The sequence below is a fragment of the Rutilus rutilus genome (assembly GCF_951802725.1).
Source record: "Rutilus rutilus genome assembly, chromosome: 5".
Classification (NCBI taxonomy): domain Eukaryota; kingdom Metazoa; phylum Chordata; class Actinopteri; order Cypriniformes; family Leuciscidae; genus Rutilus; species Rutilus rutilus.
This window is the reverse complement of record NC_140213.1, coordinates 17087699-17101768: the sequence shown is the minus strand read 5'-3', so window position 1 is coordinate 17101768 and position 14070 is coordinate 17087699. Positions and strand designations below refer to the sequence as shown.

Sequence of the window (14070 nt, the reverse complement as noted above, 5' to 3'; positions counted from 1 at the left end):
AAACCGAACCGAAAGCCTCGTACCGAACGGTTCAATAAGAATACGTATCGTTACACCCCTAATATATATATATATAGGTGAAACTCGAAAAATTAGAATATCGTGCAAAAGTTCATTTATTTCAGTAATTCAACTTAAAAGGTGAAACTAATATATTATATAGACTCATTTCATGCAAAGTGAGATATTTCAAGCCTTTATTTGTTATAATTTTGATGATTATGGCTTACAGCTTATGAAAACCCCAAATTCAAAATCTCAGAAAATTTGAATATTACATGAAATCAATAATAAAAAGGATTTTAAATACAGAAATGTCGGCTCTCTGAAAAGTATAATCATGCATGTGTACTCAGTACTGTTTATTAAGTCCAGAGTCAACGCAGCCGTCTACCAGGACATTATAGAGCACTTCATGCTTCCTTCAGCAGACAAGTTTTATGGAGATGCTGACTTAATTTTCCAGCAGGACTTGGCACCTGCCCACACTGCCAAAATAACCAAAACCTGGTTCAATGACCATGGGATTACTGTGCTTGATTGGCCAGCAAACTCGCCTGACCTTAACACCATAGAGAATCTATGGGGCATTTCCAAGAGAATGATGAGAGACATGAGACAGAACAATGCAGAAGACCTGAAGGCCGCTATTGAAGCATCCTGGTCTTCCATAACACCTCAGTAGTGCCACAGGCTGATAGCATACATGTCTCACCGCAATGAGGCAGTAATTCATGCAAAAGGGGCCCAAACCAAGTACTGAGTACATATGCATGATTATACTTTTCAGAGGGCTTACATTTCTGTATGTAAAATCCTTTTTTTTATTGATTTCATGTAATATTAAAATTTTCTGAGATTTTGAATTTGGGGTTTTCATAAGCTGTAAGCCATAATCATCAAAATTATAACAAATAAAGGCTTGCAATATCTCACTTTGCATGTAATGAGTCTATATAATATATTAGTTTCACCTTTTAAGTTGAATTACTGAAATAAATGAACTTTTGCACGATATTCTAATTTTTCGAGTTTCACCTGTATATATGAAGACCTCCGATGAAAGAGCCTCTAAAAGCCACCTCTGTCAAAAATGAAATAATAATATTGAGTGAATGCTCTCTGCACATAGTGTACGTTCATCACATACTTTCACTTCAAACTCAAAAAATCCCAGCTTTAGCCCATTCAGAAATGCCGGTATTGGATAGAAACTTATACATAGGAGCCTGATAATAAATTTAATATTAAACAAAAACTTTAGATGGACTTAGAGGCTTTTGCATCTGAAGTCTTCATATATATGTATCTATCTTTGGTCCTCACATTCTTCCTCAAAGTTCAATCTTAGTGACATACCCGACTGAAAGTCTCTATATGTGGGTCATTGTCTTCTCAGGTTTGAATTACATCAATATTCATGATCATTCACACCGCCGCGCATATTGCCTTTCTAAACAAAAAGTGTCTTACAAAATTTAAATAAATGTATTGTTTTATGTGAATGAGTAGGCAGGATGATTTTCACATCATTTTGAAGCAAAAACTCTAGGCGACAACATCCATAAGTCAGAAGTCTCGTGGACACATATTTAGTATGTGTTTTGTGGCTTTATTTCAGAAACTTTCATTTTTATTTTTTTCAATAACCATGCATACACATTATTCTCTCAAAAATACAAACATGTACATATATGTTGCTCTCATATTATGGTAGCCCTGTTTGTGCTGAATAGAGTGTAATGACAGCTTTGCCATTAATATGTTTATAAGCAACTGAAAAAAGCACAAATGTCAGAGTATGTCAGAACATCTCAAGGACAAAAACACATTGGACCCTAAGGGTTAGTTATGCTAATTTATTGGAATGAATAGTTGAAAGTAATCTCTGACAAATGTCTGTTTGGAGCAAAAAGAGGCATAATGTGTTAGATAGGTATCACAGTATGATTTCACAGCAATGACTGATTATTTAAATATTCACAGTTTAACAATTTAATACCTTTTAATGGCTTGATTAAATCAGACTCTATCATAATAGCGTGACTCTATTCTGCCTCTACTTGACTTGACCCATGTCCTTACCCAATGAGGTCACTGGCTGCATTGACAATCAATCATCCATATTAATTGTGCATATAAAAGTGCAAATATTGAATTAAGCCAGTTGCATTTGGCCTCTGTTGAACTCAGACTTTTGGATGTCTGTCTTTATTTGCATACTCTTGCTTAACTTTCAACTTCATGCAAAGGCAGAAAAGCCTTTTTGCCGAATGATGGGGGATCCAAAATACCCGTTGCTATCCAAGGATGGAGACGTAACTATTGGAGCACTTTTTCCAATCCACAGCATAGAGACATTACCTTCATTTAAGTTTAAGCAAAAACCTCAGCTTTTATCATGCTCAAGGTTTTTTACTTCAAAATCTATTTTGGTCATTATAGCAGATCGTGCAAATAATGCAGTTTGTTTAACCTTCTGGTTTCATTTTTTGTACAGTGTGAGTCTGAGAGATTTCCGAATGGCTCAAATCATGATCTTTGCCATAGAGGAGATTAACAAAAGTGAAAATTTGCTCCCAAATGTTTCTATTGGCTTCCGAATTTATGATACCTGTGGTTCAGAACTATCTTCTATGGGTGCAAATATGGCATTGATGAATGGTAAACTATTTGCATCAGGGGACAGATGTAATGGACAGTCTCCTATTCATGCTATCATCGGAGAAACAGAGTCATCCAACACAGTGATTCTGTCCAGAACTACAGGACCTTTTAAAATTCCAGTGGTAAGGAGCAAAAACACTTAATGTTTGACATAAATACTGATGACTGTTTCACTGTTTTCTTATGCCTTATTTCAGATAAGTCCCTCAGCCTCATGTGAATGTCTCAGTAATAGAAAAGATTACCCCCATTTCTTCAGAACTATCGCTAGTGATTACCACCAGAGCAGAGCACTAGCATACATAATCAAATACTTTGGCTGGTCTTGGGTGGGAGCAGTGAACAGTGACAACGATTATGGAAACTATGGAATGGCAATATTTCTGAATACAGCCGAGAAGGAGGGGATTTGTGTGGAGTACTCTGTAAAATTCCAGAGAACAGAGCCTGAAAAACTAAAAAATGTGGTAGACACAATAAAAAAAGGCACTGCAAAAGTCATTGTTGCATTTCTTACCAATTTTGAAATGAACAATCTACTTGATTATTTAATTATTCAGAACATTACAGGCCTCCAAGTAATTGGTGTGGAGGCATGGATAACAGCAAACAGTATGGTCACTCCAAACAGTTTTCATGTGCTGGGAGGATCATTGGGGTTTGCTGTGAAAAAAAACAATATTGAAGGTTTTGCAGATTATGTTATAAAAGCATTCTGGGACACAGCTTTTCCATGCTCACAGACTGAGGGGAATTCTTCTCAATATCAATTAATTTGCAACGCATATCAAGATCTCCTGGTGTTGAAGAGCAACAATGAAGATGTGCCTGAACAAAGATATGCAAGCAATGTATACAAATCAGTTTATGCCGTGGCTCATTCACTTCACAATCTACTGAAGTGCAAAGAAAAGGAGGGTTGTGAAACAGACCTGAAAATACAACCACAGCAGGTAATAAAAAAGATAGACAAAGTGATAGACTGAAAGGCAATGAACAAGAGGATTCACCAATTTGTGCCTGCAAATGACTTTTTCTCAATAGGTGGTTAAGGCTCTGAAAAAGGTCAATTTCACCATAAAGATGGGAGATCATGTGTGGTTTGACAGCACTGGTGCAGTTGTAGCCCAATATGAAGTCGTGAACTGGCAGCAGGACTCTAATGGATCAATCAAGTTTAAACCAGTAGGATACTATGATGCCTCACTGACCCCTGACCAACGATTTGTGCTCAACACTGACAACATAATCTGGGCCGGAGGACAGCTGGAGGTAAATGGCTGTAACATGCTTATCATACAGGGTTTGTTTAAAGTTTGGAAACAAAATGTCAAAACATTTGAACTGGTCAATAAAAATAGCTTGAAGGATATCACATTAGAAAGGTATTTTGGTAACACTTTATTTTGATGGTCCCTTTTGAACGTGCAGTTGACTAAAAGTAACTTTGCAACTATATGTCAACTAACTTTCATTGGAGTATAAGTAGACTGTCTGCTTAATATCTGCAAACACTTTATTGTGATGGTCCTCCAACAGACACTCTACTGACTATAAGTAATTTTGCAACTACATGTCAACTTAATCTAACCCTAACCCTACCAGTCTATTAATACTTAACTAACACTCTAATGAGAGTTAGTAGACATGTAGGTGCAGCGTTACTTATAGTCAACAGAACGTGTTAAAGGGACCATCAAAATAAAGTGAAACCGGTATTTTTAACAGTGCCCTCGACCTTTGCTCAAGGCTTTGCACCAATTCAAATTCAGAACAGAAATTTTGGTTTCCCCCACACAAAACCGTTTACAGATGTATGCTGTATGATTCCACATTCATGAAAGCAAAATAATGACAAATGTATTTGAAACAAAAAAGATTGTTGAATTTCACTAATTGAAAAATAAAAATGCACTGCTTGCATTTCAATGCATTGTATTTTTATGACTTGCATTTTTATGGTCTGAAATTCAACATTATATTTAAGCTGTGAATGTTTCAATTAAAAACATTTCACACACATTTTCATTATTAAAAATTCAATATTACTTATTCACATTCCAGATTTCAGTCTGTTTAAAAATACAACGCATCATATTCGACAGGAAATTTTCGGACCATTTTATTTCACATTACAAATTCGCTTCCATAAATTCAGTGGTTCAAATGTATATAGTGTGCCTCATTAATAAGGTGCACACTGAGATGATCTTTTAATACTGTATTAGTCTAATAAGCCACGTTAAGCGGTTTCTTTATAAATGCTTAGTTTTTTACGTTGCATAACTTGCGTTCATATTGTGGGCTAATCTTCTTGCCTGTATATAGTTTGAATCTTATCAATAAGGTTTATACTAAGTTTGGTCTTTTAATGTTACTGCATTTTTCCATTAAGCTATGTTAAGTGTGTTATTTGTCCCATCGGCTGGAGAATCCCTGAGTTTGCCGTATGAGGGAAACCCTAATACTGCAGCATGGTGCCGCAATATAGAGTTAAGGAAACTTAACAACCGAGAGACTCAGATGTAATGTTTGATCTGTACATCAGCATCGGGAGAATAACGTTATAATCTTGTTCATGGCAGAGAAAGTTGCTTACATGTACACGGAGAAAGTAACCATGAAGACTTAAATGTAAATGCAGATTTTGTGTCTTAATCAGCTTTTCCGCACATATACTGGCCCTGATAATTATTACATATACTTACTGCTTGCTTAATTTCTGCAAATCCACTTTTGTGGATGAATGTCTCTTTCTGGTATACATCAACACCCGCTTGCACCACCAGCTGGTGAGGCCGACTAGCAGCAGATGGAGATTATGCACCAATACTCTACTGCTATTCCTGCAGTTCCCAATGTGTAATGATTTATTCATTATCCAATAATGAATTTATGGACCACTGAATTTATGGAAACTAGACCATAAAATGGACTTAAAAATTGCCTGTTGCCTACAAAAACATTGCCTACAAGCAATGTTAATGCAATGCATTTTTTTTTTTTTTTTTTTATTAGTACAATTCAACAAGCTTTTTTGTTTCAAATACATTTGTATTTATTTTACTTCAATCACATTGGTTTCAAAGAAGATAATATGATTTACATTACCAACAATCAACTGAATATTAGAAAACGAAAATTGCATTAATTGTTGGTGTACAAGGAAAATAGTTGTGGTCTAAATTGTATACAGTGCATTTATATTGTTTACTGACACTGGAAATTCAGAGCAAAAAGGTCAAGTGGATAATGATGTTTGATCAAATGTACAAAAGCAACAGCAGAGGGCATTACTGAACAAGTTTTGAACAAAATGGCATCACTACAGTTGTAATGGTTTTGAATTACTGTAACAGCACTTTGAAATGAATTTCATTCCAAAAACATTTTCACTGACCATGAGCATGTATCATGGCATCAATTAACATTGCATGTATGAAATACTGTTCTCAGAAATTGACAAATTAACAAAAAAATGACAAATATTTTTATTTTGCAAAGTAAAATTAGGTAATTGTGTACAGTGTATTTTTCTATGTAGAAGCCAAGGTCTGTGTGCAGTGAGAGCTGTCCTCCAGGAACTAGGAAGGCTGCACAGAAAGGAAGACCTGTCTGCTGTTATGACTGTATTCCATGTGCTGAAGGAGAAATCAGTAATGAGACAGGTAATTTTCAGCCCATTTCTCAGTTTCGGTCCATGTACCTTCGGATAATTTGTTTTCTCGTTTTTGTTTTCTAAACAGAAAAACAAAGAAACCATTAATTTATCACATATTCGACCCTTCTCATGAACATAAATAAACAAATCTCGGATCAGATTTTCATCACACTTTGTTCTAATCTGCCAACTGGAATAACAATAAAACTAAAATGGATAAACAGCTTGAATATTCTATCTCTACATGGGCGGGAATAAAACGCCCCTTTCCACTGATTGGTCAACCATAGATAGATCAAGCTGTGTCATCAGCTCTTACTCAGGTCCAAGCAACAGAATAACAAGTCATCTGATACAGTTGTTCGGATTATTACAGAGTTTTATTGCAACTACATTTAATCTCTTTGTCATCAAACATCCAGACTAATAAATGGCTCGACACAAACCATACCAGGGTAGAGCCTAGACAGAGCTTTCTTCTGTGTAGGCTACACATAAATTTGCGTGCCGTGAAATACTAATTTATCATATTAAATAATAGTTTACTTGGCATTTGCTGTCACAACTACCCCTAGTCTACGTATTTGGCACACCGCCTGTTTTGTTTAGCTGACCAAATCTTAAAATCTGTGTCTGTGCGTTCAGACCACCGCCGGCAAGAGCGTCAAAGTGACCAGAAGTCATTAATTTTCAATGCGAGCTCTGACGACACAAAAGAACATAAAAGCCTTACCACACAAATGGCTTTTAATTGGTTTATTTTGTTAGCAAACATTTAACTATAAATGTTAAGTTCTTTCCATTGATCAATTTCTTACTTTCACATTTAAAAGATTTCATGAGGTTAACTTATACCCTACTATATAGGTTACTATATAAGTTACTGACTTATATTGTCAGTCTGCACAAATACCAATCAACATGCTTGTTTGCTTTGCGGCCCCTTTAAATAAGTTTCACAATGCGTTCTTCTGCCTACACATAAATTTGCGTGCCGTGAAATTAGTTTATCATATTAAATATTAATTTACGTCATATCTGCTGTCACAACTACCCGTAGCCTACCTATTTGGCACACTGCCTGTTTTATTTAGCTAACCAACACTTGAAATATGTATGCCAAAACTGTGCGACGCACTGGACAGTGCGGAGAGAATGTAGCATATTTACACTGTAGAGAAGTGCAGAGCAGCAGTCCTGACTGTTGTTTTGAGCAATAGACTGAGTGTATTTCATTAACACTGAGTATTAAAGGGATAGTTCACCCAAAAATGAAAATTAGACCATGATTTACTCATGCTCAAGTCATCCTAGGTGTAAATGACATTCTTCTTTCAGACAAATACAATCGGAGTTTTGTATTAAAAAATTGTTTGGCTCTTTCAAGCTTTACAATGGCAGTGAATGGCCGTTTCTGTTTTGAAGTCCATAAAAGTGCATCTATCCATCATTAAAGTGCTCCACACTGCTAATAAAGGCCTTCTGAAGCGAAGCAATGCGTTTGTGTAAGAAAAATATCCATATTTAAAACATTATGAAGTAAAATAACTAGCTTCCGGCCAAAAGAACATACGGACGCGCAACTTATGACGTCGGAAGTAGTGTAGTGCGTCATGTCATAGCGTAAATATCAGCAGTACGTTGCATTAATCACATAAGTTGCGCTTTAGATTTTAGTGGAATTATTTTACTTTATAAAGTTTTAAATATGGATATTTTTCTTACACAAACGCATCGCTTCGCTTCAGAAGGCCTTTATTAGCAGTGTGGAGCACTTTAATGATGGATAGATGCACTTTTATGGACTTCAAAACAGAAACGGCCTTTCACTGCCATTGTAAAGCTTGGAAGAGCCAAACAATTTTTTATTATTCAAAGTGTTATTTCATAGACTACCATTGAATTGATTCTGCTCTGTGCTTCACTGTAATTTATGCATTCTCTCTGTGCTGTCCAGGGACACAGACTCTGAGAGTTGGTCAGCTAAATAAAACAGGCAGTGTGCCAACAACGACTAGGGGTAGTTGTGAGAGCAGATGCCACGGAAATTATTATTATTTAATACAATAAATTAGTATTTCACGGCACGCAAATTTGTGAATAGCCTACACATAAGAAAGCACTGTCTAGGCTCTGCCCTGGTATGGTTTGTGTCAAGCCATTTACTAGTCTGGCTGTTTGATGAGAAAGAGATTAAATGTAGTTGCAATAAACTCTGTAATAATCCAAACAACTGTATCAGATGACTATTATTGTTACGGTCACCAACTGGAGTGCCCTTGAGAGCCCCCAGAGGGCACTCCACATCAGACTATTGTCATTCCCTCTCAAACTACAATTCCCATAATTAGGGCCCAAGCCCTGAAAGGGCGAAGGCCCTATTGTTTTCGGTAGGATTATTTATTAGGGCCCAAGCCCAAAGGGCGAAGGCCCTATTGTTTTCGGTAGGATTATTAGGGCCCAAGCCCTGAAAGGGCGAAGGCCCTATTGTTTTCGGTAGGATTATTTATTAGGGCCCAAGCCCTGAAAGGGCGAAGGCCCTATTGTTTTCGGTAAGATTATTTATTAGGGCCCAAGCCCTGAAAGGGCGAAGGCCCTATTGTTTTCGGTAGGATTATTATTAGGGCCCAAGCCCTGAAAGGGCTTGCATGTAATAATATGAAACTCGGTACACATATAGATCTCATCGGGCCAAACAACTTTCGTACTTTTACTTTTTACGCCAGCCCAACAGGAAGTCGGCTATTATGGGTTGTTTGGAAACACATGCTGTGGAATTTAATGTACTCCTCCTAGGGAATTCATCCATTCGCCTCCAAACTCAGTCAGCATGAAGTCAAGACATTGAGGATGCTAAATTGCAGACGGATTTTTTATATCTCGAACGGTTTGGCTGTGGCGAGGACACGAATTTATGGCGAATAATGGAAACAGGAAGTGTGTTATAACTTCTGCATACATTAACTGATCTTGATTAAACTTCAGCAGTGTGTTCGTTGTAAGAGGCCGATCACATGGATGTGACTATTGTGAGTCAAAGTTATAGCGCCACCAACTGGCAGCAGGAAGTGTGTCCCTTTCAAAATGCTTTGAAATCACCCTCTTATTTTTACCCGATTTGCTTCAAACTTTATGTGTATAATGTAAACACACGGCAGATGTAGACCTGTGAAAGGATTTTTGATATCTTTAATACTGTTGCCATGGCAACGCTTCAAACTTTAATATTGCTTTTGCTTATTTTTTGCTTTTGCTTATATGCTTTTGAGACTCTTAACATACTTGAAATTGGATGAAACTCGACAGACACATCACATTTATTAGCCCGTAGACATGTGCAAAGTTTCAGAAACGGGCGTGGTGAGGGGCTCAGTAGCGCCACCTTTAGTCATAAGTGGGGGGGTTAGTTTTATCAACAGCAACAAAACTTGGTATGTGTATTGTTCTCATCAAGACGGACAACTTTCTAATTTACATGAACTATCTCCGACCAACAGGAAGAGAGATATTTTGGTTTGAATGTGGATTTTCTGAAGAATTTTCTCTCCCTCTCTCTGTGTCTCTGTGTGTGTGAGGGGAGGGGGGGATTTGACTATTGCTTTTATATTGTTAATCAAGGTTTCAGGGGCTTTTGGGGTCCTTAACGTGCTCAAAAACTCTTGAAACTTTGCACACAAGTCAGAACCCCCTGCCATCAGGGACGGGCTGAAGCTGGTACCCGGGCATGGCAGGGGGGCTCAACAGCGCCCCCTTGAACGGGGTCCCAAAACTTGGTCCATAGATCAAACACGCTTGCATTAATTAATATGAAACTCGGTACACATATAGATCTCATCGGGCCGAACAACTTTTCCCCGGTCAAGTTTTACGCCAGCCCAACAGGAAGTCGGCTATTATGGGTTGTTTGGAAAACGCTTGCTGTGGAATGCGAAGTACTCCTCCTAGAGAATTCATCCAATCCCCAACAAACTCGGTGTGCATGAAGTCAAGACATTGAGGATTCTAAATTGCGGACGGATTTTTGATATCTCGAACGGTTTGGCCGTGGCGAGGAAACGAATTTATGGCGAGAAAAGAGAAACACGAAGTGGAATAACTTCTGCATACATTAACTGATCTTGATGAAACTTCACCAGTGTGTTCGTGGTAAGAGGCCGATCAGATGGATGTAACTATTGTGAGTCAAAGTTATAGCGCCACCAACTGGCAGCAGGAAGTGTGTCACTTTCAAAATGCTTTGAAATCACCCTCTTATTTTTACCCGATTTGCTTCAAACTTTATGTGTATAATGTAGACACACGGCAGATGTAGACCTGTGAAAGGTTTATTGATATCTTAAATACTGTTGCCGTGGCAACGCATCAAACTTTAATATTCTTTTCAGATGCTTTTGAGACTCTTAACATACTTGAAATTGGATGAAACTCGACAGACACATCACATTTATTAGCCGGTAGACATGTGCAAAGTTTCAGAAACGGGCGTGGTGAGGGGCTCAGTAGCGCCACCTTTAGTCAAAAATGGGGGCTTAGTTTTAAGTAGAGTCACAAAAATCGTTATGTATATTGTTCTCATCAAGCCGGACAACTTTCTAATTTATAGTCATAAGCTGTGACCAACAGGAAGTGAGATATTTTGGTTTGAATGTGATTTTTTGTAGAATTCTCTCCCTCTCTCTCTCTGCCTCTGCGTCTCTGTGTGTGTGAGGGGTGGGGGGATTTGTCTTTTGAGTGAGATTTGTTTAAAATTCCTGTTTTTCAAGGTTTCAGGGGCTTTTGGGGCCTTTAACGTGCTCGAAAACTCTTGAAACTTTGCACACAGGTCAGAACCCTCGGCCATCAGGGCTGGGCTGAAGCTGGTACCCGGGTGTGGCAGGGGGGCTCAACAGCGCCCCCTGGAATGGGATCCGAACACTTGTCCATAAATCAAACACACTTGCATGTAATGATATGAAACTCGGTACACATATAGATCACATCGGGCTGAACAACTTTCGTGCTCTAAGTTTTACGCCAGCCCAACAGGAAGTCGGCAATTATGGGTTGTTTGGAGAACGCTTGCTGTGGAATGCGAAGTACTCCTCCTAGAGAATTCATCCAATCCCCACCAAACTCGGTGTGCATGAAGTCAAGACATTGAGGATTCTAAATTGCGGACAGATTTTTGATATCTCGAACGGTTTGGCCGTGGCGAGGAAACGAATTTATGGCGAGAAAAGAGAAACACGAAGTGGTATAACTTCTGCATACATTAACGGATCTTGATGAAACTTCACCAGTGTGTTCGTGGTAAGAGGCCGATCAGATGGATGTAACTATTGTGAGTCAAAGTTATAGCGCCACCAACTGGCAGCAGGAAGTGTGTCACTTTCAAAATGCTTTTGACAAAAGTGGGGGGGTTAGTTTTACCCACAGTTTTAAAAATCAGTACGTACATTGGTCTCATCGAGCCGGACAACTTTCTAATATACAGTTATTAGCTTCGACCAATAGGAAGTCAGATATTTTGGTTTGAATGTGGATTTATTTGCAAATTCAGCCTCTGCTTTTTACCCACTCCTGCTAAGTGTTTTTTTTTTTTATTCACACCAAACTTTTTTAACACGATGAAAATACATTAAACATGCTAAATTGTGAACGGATATTAAATATTTCAAACGGTTTTGACATGGCGAGGGATTAAAATAATGTCAAAAAAGGAATCAGAAAACATCTCATATATTCTTAAAATTTAATTATACACCATTTATTTTTATATAAAATTATACAAATATTAGAACTAAACCTATTTTATTCTGTTTTTGCAATTCAAAAAGTATGAAAAAGTTAAAAACAGGCTATTTAGTGCTATTTGTTTCAACAAAAAAGCAAACATAGGGCTATACTGCCCTCTTGTGTCCAAAAGGATATCAAAATAGTATATAAAACGTTTTACTAGGTAGGCCTATTGTATTTAAATATAAATTTATTAGGTATATGACTGTGAGGATATTTTCCCATCGGTTAAGCGACGTGTGACACGAGCGGGTGCTTTTAAATCGCTAATATAAAAGTGAAAGTAAAAAAACGGACGTCCGCACGGACATTGATAATGGTGCACGTTGGAAAGAATGATACTTTTAAACATAACACTAAACCGCCATTAGGTGTCGCCAGGCGACCATCTTAATGAGCGAGTCATTGATTCATTCGTTCAAACGATTCATTCCAATGACTGAGTCATTCATGATTGAGACAGATGTTTATGGATTGACCATTGAATCTTTGAGTCAAGCGATTCGTTTCAAAATGCTGAATCATTCAATAATGAGAAAACAAGTTGCTGTGATCTTTGTTTAACTATTTTTGCTGCTGAAACAGAACAAAAACAGTCAATATTGCATCTAAAATGTAAGTGACTTAATTGTAACTGTTTATTAACCTGTTGTATGAAATCAATGTCACAGTTTCAATCGTGATTGTATTCAGGAAATAGTTGCCTACTCGTCAAGTGAGGTTGCTTAACTCTATCATATGTTATAAAATATATAAAAACTCCATATTTGTAATTTTTATAGTCAGTATGTTGTTAACTGGGTTGCTTTTTTGTGTGCTGCGCTCATTTGTTTACAATTCTCCTGGAGAAGCAGCATGAGCCTCAGCAGTGCAACCTTGTTACCATTGATCAGTAATACATTTATTATTAACTGCTGATTGCAACTTAAAATGAATGTAATGAAATTAGAATAATCTCTCGTTTTAGTGATTCCCAAGTTATTTTTTTTGTTATTGACGTTCTAATCAGGCTATACTCTGGTCGGGCAAGTAAAATTCTCTTTCAGGTAGGCCTATTGTATTTATATATAAATATATTAGGGATGTGACTGTGATAAAATTTTCCCACCGGTTAATCGACGTGTGACACCGCTGAGCGCTTTTAAATCGCTAACTATAGTATACTATATACTAGTAAAATACAGACGTCCGCACAGACATTGATAATGGTGCGGAGTAGAGCGAGCATTTTCAATTTATTCCTATGGATGTAGGAATTAACTAAAACATTTTATTTATGTTTTTGTGTCCACTTTTCAACCGCAACCGCGTCACACACACACACACATTCCAGAATTGCAATCTTGACATCGCAGCCTGTTCATTATAGCCCTAATACAATATAATAATAAAAATAGTCAACCTAACATAAACGAATTACACTGCTCTGTTTAAATAGTCAGTAGTACAATTTGTACCATTTACAGTAAGCAGAGCTCCACTGTGATGTTTCCAAGCACATTTTTGCGCGCGTGAAGAGGATGATTTTTTCCATCGATATTGGAACACGAGTGAAGTACAAAGCCTATAATAAAGAATAGTTTAGCATCCAAATACATCGCAAATATTGAAACATTTTGATTCTAATGAGAGGGTTACGTGAGACCAACACTGCTTACTTTCGTTTTTATTTTTACATTAAATTTAAAGGATTTGTTGTGGAATATTTTGAGTGTATCATAAAATCAGAATAAGGTAAGACAAGTAATATTTTCTGTCTTATATATATATATATATATATATATATATATACACGTGTGTATATATATATATATATGTATATGTATATGTGTGTGTGTGTGTGTGTGTGTGTATACATATATAGATAGATAGATAGATAGATAGATAGATAGATAGATAGATAGATAGATAGATAGATAGATAGATACCGTAAATCCTCTAATAGTGGCCTGTATTCCATTAGTGGC

The 14070-nt window shown here is 37.1% G+C and overlaps 1 protein-coding gene across 1 annotated transcript in view; it reads left to right on the top strand.

Moving 5' to 3' along the window:
• Nucleotides 1-2201: 2201 nt before the first annotated feature.
• Nucleotides 2202-14070, top strand: part of LOC311291095 (extracellular calcium-sensing receptor-like) — a gene marked incomplete at both ends in the record, with an annotated part of 47278 nt that continues 35409 nt past the window's right edge. Inside the window, 5 exons of the mRNA XM_084409967.1 lie at nucleotides 2202-2410; nucleotides 2501-2789; nucleotides 2865-3620; nucleotides 3712-3939; nucleotides 6212-6335. Of these exons, the coding sequence (XP_084266093.1) occupies nucleotides 2202-2410; nucleotides 2501-2789; nucleotides 2865-3620; nucleotides 3712-3939; nucleotides 6212-6335 (1606 nt within the window). The remainder of the gene's footprint in view (nucleotides 2411-2500; nucleotides 2790-2864; nucleotides 3621-3711; nucleotides 3940-6211; nucleotides 6336-14070) is intronic.